The sequence below is a fragment of the Poromitra crassiceps genome (assembly GCF_964638095.1).
Source record: "Poromitra crassiceps genome assembly, chromosome: 22".
NCBI classification, from domain to species: Eukaryota; Metazoa; Chordata; class Actinopteri; order Beryciformes; family Melamphaidae; genus Poromitra; species Poromitra crassiceps.
The window spans coordinates 4920537-4927694 of NC_139647.1; the positions used below are offsets into that span (position 1 = coordinate 4920537).

General features: G+C 43.0%; 1 protein-coding gene across 1 annotated transcript; it reads left to right on the forward strand.

Moving 5' to 3' along the window:
- The first annotated feature begins 200 nt into the window (after positions 1 to 200).
- Positions 201 to 6744, forward strand: selenou1a (selenoprotein U 1a). The gene is made up of 6 exons (XM_083658741.1): positions 201 to 240; positions 2871 to 3050; positions 4029 to 4120; positions 4259 to 4399; positions 4749 to 4913; positions 5001 to 6744. The coding sequence occupies exons 2-6, from the start codon at positions 2906 to 2908 to the stop codon at positions 5094 to 5096; spliced, it is 639 nt and encodes a 212-aa protein (XP_083514867.1). The 5' UTR covers positions 201 to 240; positions 2871 to 2905; the 3' UTR covers positions 5097 to 6744.
- The last annotated feature ends 414 nt before the right edge of the window (positions 6745 to 7158 follow it).

Genomic DNA, 7158 nt, shown 5'->3' on the forward strand with positions numbered 1-7158 from the left:
TACTCACAGCAAGATGATTTGTATATTCATATCACATGTTATTGAGCTCCTTGATGATCAGCTCCTGTCTATCACATGGGATCTATCAGGCAGACTGTATCGACCATCTGGTATCGACTGTATCAGGCCATCTTGTGCGATTAGTTTCCCTGCGCTTTGGATCGTTGTACGCCTGCGTCAACAATCTGTTTACACAACCCTTGATATTGATAGGAGTTGCTTCTCGCTCCATTGACATTGGTGAGTGTATTCAAATGTTCTATTAATGTTCGCGTTATATCACTAGAGCCATTTTCAAGTAGGTAACGTTACACTTATTTAGCCTCACCGCGAGACTCATCAGTCATTCTATCATTCATTCATTATATCCAACCTTGCTAGCTCCAAGCTAGATTTGCTAAGCTAAAAGGATAACTGTCTTTGCTACAGTGCAACTGTGGCTAAGGTTCGTGGCACTCGTCTGTGACTAAATAAGCTAAGCTACTTTACTCATGCAGCTCATGCAGGATTCATGAATGACGAGGTTTTCATAATTTCCCAAAGCCTACTACAGAATGCTCAAATGTCTCAGTCAAAGTCAAGTCATTAAAACATCCTTAATCATTAACGTTAGCTATTGCCTTTTGCAAATGACTTTATGGTGATCGTTGTGGTGGCGACCCATATCAGTAGAATGAAGGTCATCATGATCATCATCACATCATCATCATCATCATCATCATCATCATCACCATCAATTCCTGCAGACTTCTCTGCACGTTGAACACGTTTCTTAATCACCTCTGCTGTTTGCGTCATCATGTAGGCAGCTATGTGGTCATTCATTCCAATTAAATTATGCTCCAATTAATAGCAATGAGTCTAACTTAGCGTTAACTTGGAGTAGGCTACCTGTGACCCCAGTGTAAACAGCCCTTTGATCTCACCAGTGGCGTTCAGGGGGAGGAGTCCAGCTTGTCGCAGGATAGATGGATGGATGCCAAGACTGTCTCTATTGGCCGCTGTTATGTGTTGTTATCATATCAGTGTCGGTTTATGCGAGGCGAGCTGAATCCAAGTGCAGTGGAGAGTAACTGTGGAGCGATTGGATATTGGATTAAATCCAGAGGAAAACACTGACTGAAACGGTGGCAAGTTAGTACTTTATGTATTATTTACTTTAGGGCTGGTTATAAAAAATAGGCCTGGGTTTTGAAATTATTGTAGCAAAAAGACTTACCGTAGTTACAACAACTTCAGTTTCCTTGTTATGTCTGCAAGAGTCTACATTGATTTCTCATTTACATCGTTTATGATAATGAAGTTTTGTTATTCTGATACATTTCCAATGTACACTTACACTATATAGCCTACAACGGATTCAATGCATGTTTTGTGTTTTGTATACATAACTTGCTGATGTCTCTTCCATATACAAGAGAAGTATAAGCTGGTACACCTGGTAGTTTGAAAATGTGAGGAGTAGCTATATCACACCCATATAGTAAAGTACGTATGACTTGATGGTTCGTATGGGATAAGATATGAGCCGTGACATTTACAGTTCATGTTTTTATGTTGCTTTCATTTGGCTATCACACATTCTTCAAGCTTGTGTAGTAAATCAAAAATGAAACCTGGTAAACTGGTTTCACATCAGAGTAACATACAGTTATGAAGAATGCAGGATGTCAACGTCTGTCTGTTTCTACATACATTACATCTCTCTAAAAGCCAAGGAAAATTGGGCCCACTTTGAGATTTTGTTTCTTTCCCCCCCAGTGGATACGTGAGAGTGTGTAGAGAGAGAGTCAGACCGTTTCCATGGCCCCGCTGCTGGCTCTGTCCAGGTGCTCAACAGTTCTGAGGTGGAGGCTATCCCTGCACTGCTCTGCCCTCCCTGTGGGGGGCGCTACCACGAACAGCCAGCCCCCCACTGCAGCCAGACCCCCCTCTATTAGATCCCAGGCTGCTCTCTTTCATCAAAGTACAGCTAACGCCAGTCCTGACCCAAACAAGCCCACTTCAGGCAAGACATATTTTACTGCCTCTACAGCAAGAATCAATATAATAATAATAATAACAACAATAACAACAACAATAATAATAATAATAATAATAGTAATGGCCCCCCTTGCGATGGACTTGCACGGAGACACTCACTCCAGGGTGTCTCCGTGCTGCTGGGATAGGCTCCAGCGCCCCCTGACCGTGAAACAGATTAAGCAGGTAGACAACATGAACAAATTAATAATGATAATTGCTCTTGCAAAGCACATTGTAGCTCTGTTTTGATAAGTGCTGTATGAACGAAAATGGTCAAAGGTCATTGTTATGAAGATAGACTTAAAAATAATAATAATTGCACTACAGCTTGTTTTTTTTTGCCAGAGCATTTGACTGAAATACGATTAAACTCCCAAACAATGGTAGGCTGGTATCCAGCGTGTGAGAAGCGTACCACCCACAGCCAAAATGTGTGTCTTATGTCTACGCCTGGTGTCATTTCCCAACGGCTGTCGGCTTGTTTCAGTAGAAAAAGCTTATCCTGCCGTGTGGAGTGCCAGGTGTCACACCCTCTTAGCAAAGTATGTCAGTTATTTAATCTTAAGACTGAAGTTCAGATTAGAGATAAAGTAATGTTAGACGAGGCCATGCTGATAACAGCCTGCGCCCTGAGAGACTGCTATCACGCCAGGCAACACAGACTGGCTCTGTGTTGTTTGTCTCTGTCTCAGGGAGATTTGAGGTCTCCACGTGTGACAACTAATGAGTGAAAGCTGTGAAGACTAAACTATCAAAGGAAAGAATCTGTCATTCGCTTTTTGCATGTTACTGTGTGACCCACGGACACTCAAACGTTCTTATGTTATTGCCTGTTTGTGTTGCAGTGTTGTCCTCCGGCCTGGAGGTGGAGCTGTTTGAAATGGGGATGTGGTCTCTGGGTCTCGGCGCCGTAGGAGCAGCGCTAGCAGGGATCATATTGGCAAACACTAACTTGTGTCTGCCCAAAGCGACCCAGGCGCCGCTGGAATACCTTGAGGATGCTGCCCTGCGCTCCACCCTGGATGGTTAGAAAATGATAGTCATCCTCTTTTGTGATTGGCTGTGGAATATTGTCACCCAACGATAGGCCTTTTTGTCTTATTAGCAAAGGCTGCTGTGTCAGAGTAAGCCGTAGGACGATGTGGATTTTTTCCACAGCCGATAAATTTAATATCTGCTTCTCATGGCCGATAACTGTCGCTAATCGGTTAACCGATACGATAAGTCGATATCCGATGATTTCACATTTTTGTATTCTAAAAATAAGTTGTTCACCTGTAGTTTATGCACACCTGGGGGTAAGAAAGGCAGATGTACTGAGCAAAGATGGATGATTAAATATTCCAGACAAATCTTTTTTAATCTGCTGGTGTTTTGCTCTGGAGAAGAAAGATCTTAACCTCGTTTCCACAGCTATGCTTTCCTTCCTTCCTTTTTGAGCATTTTCAGCACATTTTAACAAACCGTGATAATACTGACAAGTGATAACTGTGATCATTTTGGTGACTATAATCGTGATATGAAATTTTCTTCTTTGCTTAATTTAATTATTTTGATGACAGTCTTGTGTTAATGAAAGTGGGGCGTCCCGGTGGCTCAGCTGGTAGAGCGCGTAGCGTGGTACCACAAAGGCTCAGTCCTTCACGAGTTTGAATCCGAGCCGTGGTCCTTTGCCACATGTCATCCCCCCTCTCTCCCCCACTGTCCTATCTAATAAAGGCAAAATGCCAGCAAAAAAATAATTAAAAAAAGTGCTTGTGACAAGTTAACTCACATCATGTGGATTTGTCTTACAACTGTACATTTAGCCCACTTAGCAGAACATACCGAGATATATTATTTTGTGTATCGCCAGTCAACCTAAAAATACCGACATGATTTTTGGTCCACATCGCCCAGCCTTAGCTGAATCTTCTTTGTAAGTTGGGCTATCAGGAATATGTCAGACTGGACTGGAGGCTTGTTTCAATAGTTGTTGTTGTTGCTTCTTGTGTTCTCTGCAGATGAGCAGGTCATCAAAGCCAAGAGCCTGTGGGAAAAGAACGGGGCCGTGGTCATGGCAGTACGGCGACCTGGATGATTTTTGTGCAGAGAGGTGACAGAAAACCTCTTAATTGAATAGCAGAGGTTGTTATACATGCAAATGAGTTCACCTTTAAGCAGACAGTATTATGCAAATGACCGTGTCCTCGATAGATTACTCTCTCCCCTCCCCTCCTCTCTCTCTCTGTAGGAGGCGTCTGAGCTGTCCTCTCTGAAGACCCAGCTGGAAGAGCTTGGGGTCCCTCTGGTTGCCGTGGTGAAGGAGGACATCGGCACAGAGATCCAGGACTTCAGGCCACACTTTGCTGGAGACATCTACATAGATGAAAATGTAAGCGACGCCGGATAAACACCAGATATACCTGATACTTTATTATTGCTCTGTTGATCAGTGTTCCTTAGTGAAGCTCCTTAGGGAATAGTTCACCCACGAAATTAAAATAACTGCCTTCATGCCATTCAAAACTGCTGATAACAGGCACTGGCAGCGCCCTCAGAGACTGCTATCACGCTAGGCAATATATAGACTAGCTCTGTCTTGTTTGTCTCTGTCTCGGGGAGATTTGAGGTCTCCACGTGTGACAAATAATGAGTGGAACACATTGATTTTTTTCCGTTTTGCGGAAATCATATGGCACATTTTCCCTCGATGAGACTCAAGCTGAGCTGTGTCCTTGTAGAAACATTTCTACGGCCCAGCGCAGAGGAAGATGGGCGGGCTGGCCTTCATCCGTCTGGGAGTTTGGCAGAACTTCATGCGGGCCTGGAGATCAGGGTACCAGGGCAACATGAACGGCGAGGGCTTCATCCTGGGGGGAGTGTTTGTCATCGGAGCAGGAGAGCAGGTAACGTAGCAAACATATGGACCACAAAACAGTTTGGCTTAAAATGAGTCTTTTCCTTAACTGAATGCCATGTGTCTCGTTCTGCAGGGGATTCTGCTTGAACACCGTGAGAAGGAGTTTGGAGATAAGGTGGACAATGCAGATGTTCTCGAGGCTGTCAAGAAAATTGTCCCGGCGAAATAACTTTTCTTTGCAGTGGATTTAGCATTTCTAAAATAAATCGCATTAGACTAAAGAGCAGCAATCGTGCATTGCAGTCAGTCCGAGGATTGCAAATATTCAGATAAAATTGTTTTTGTTTTTATGGACAGCCTGCACGTTTTATTGTTTACTCCTCTGATCTGCTGATGCATGATTTTTGCTGTTGCCTACTCTGATCTAGACCAATTGTCAAGCTCTTCCACTGTTGTTACTCTGTGACTGAACTACTGATATCATGTGTGCACTCTAGACCAGTGGTTCTCAAATGGGGGTCCGTGGCACTTTGCCAGGGGGTCCGCGAAAAGTTTTCAAGAAAATAAACAAAAACTTTTTTTGTGTGTGCAAAAGCTTCATAGTTCAATGAAAATATGTTATGCTTTAAATCTAAAATGGTTCATGGATTACATTCTAATCTAACAAACCGATCAATTCAAAAGTCAGGCACGTTACCGTGGAAACAATTACACTTAGCCCAAAATCACAAATCAGAATGAGGGGGTCCCCGGTATATTTTCTATCTTGTAAGGGGGCCTTGGCGGAAAAACATTTGAGAACCTCTGCTCTAGACAGCTCAGGTGATCTAACCTCCAATGTTTGCATTGTCTAATAATCACTTGACAACTTGATGTACTTTTCTGTCAATTGCATGAAGTGTTGGTTGAGCAAATCGAGCTGCTAGAATGCGAGACAGAGCCAATAGGATCATCACAGCGTTGCTAACTGACTATACATTACCTCGGCAAACACCCAATGTATAGAGAGCCAAAGTGTAACGTCGCTTCCTGCTTCAGCACTGTAACAGAGATTTTCATCCGCCATTTATTTCCCCATAGACATTTTGTAAAATGCTTATAAAAATAGTTGTACTTGTTCAAACCAAACTGTACAGATATATTTAGAAACGGGAGCGATCGCATAACATTTCAGTTTAAAGAAAATATGTTTTTTTAGGTTTTGGTCTGAGTGAAATGTTCTATGGTCTCACCCGATTCTAAATATAGCTGAACAGTTTGGTTTGACCAAGTAAAACTATTTTTATAAGCATTTTACGAAATGTCTATGAGAAAATAAACTGCGGAAGAAAATCTCTGGTACAGTGCTGAAGCAGGAAGTGACGTTCACTTTGCCTCTCTATAGCTAACAGGGAGGAGTTGGTTTTTGAGACGCATGAAAGTAAAGCAGGGATTTGAAGGCAGCACCATTGTGATTCAGGTAAGGTTGATTTACACTTGAACTCTTCCGTTGGGAGAACGACATAATTCTTAAATGGCTGCATTTTGCATTTGGTTAAATACTAAATTCACTGATATTACCATCTCTATTAGAGGTACATTTTGAGTACTGTTGTGTGATAACTGAGATGTATTGTGTGCTTCACCTGGTCAGACAGGCAGCCAAGCGTCCCTCCAGCCTGGCGCGCGTGTGTGTGTGTGGTCTGTGTGTGATAATGACAACTTGACTCTAAACTCCACCAAGAGAGGAGCAGGTTCGATGCCCAAACACACACAGGCTCGGCCACCACCTCCATGTTGAGAGGGGCACTAGGTGCTTGAAGCAGGTGTTGCTGGCGTGTGTGCGCGAGTGAGAGAGATTTGTGTGCATGTACAGTATAGTATGAATGTCAACTGCAATAAATACTAACTAAACTCATCACACCAACCTCTCTGTGCTCTTATTTGCGCCATTCTTTTTCCTGTGTTGCCAGGTCAGATTCCGCTTTTCAGCACCGTACAAATACAGCACAAAACAGCCCAAATCCTAACTTCAAGAAAAGAGAAAAACAAAGCTATAGTGTCAATTGTAAAATAGCATCTGTCTCTGGCAACCCTGGAACTACCGGTAAATGGAAGTTTCTGGGGAAAAGCTGAGTTTCTCTGCTTGCCTTTTTGCCAGTTAACTGAATTAAGTGGCAAGAAAATGGATACATGAATGAATAGAGACAGTCGGCATGTCTGGGAACGCCCACAAAATGTTAAACGGCTGGCGCGCGAGTGGGGTAAAACCACCCATATATCTCATGGGCTGACTCACCAAAAGACGGTGC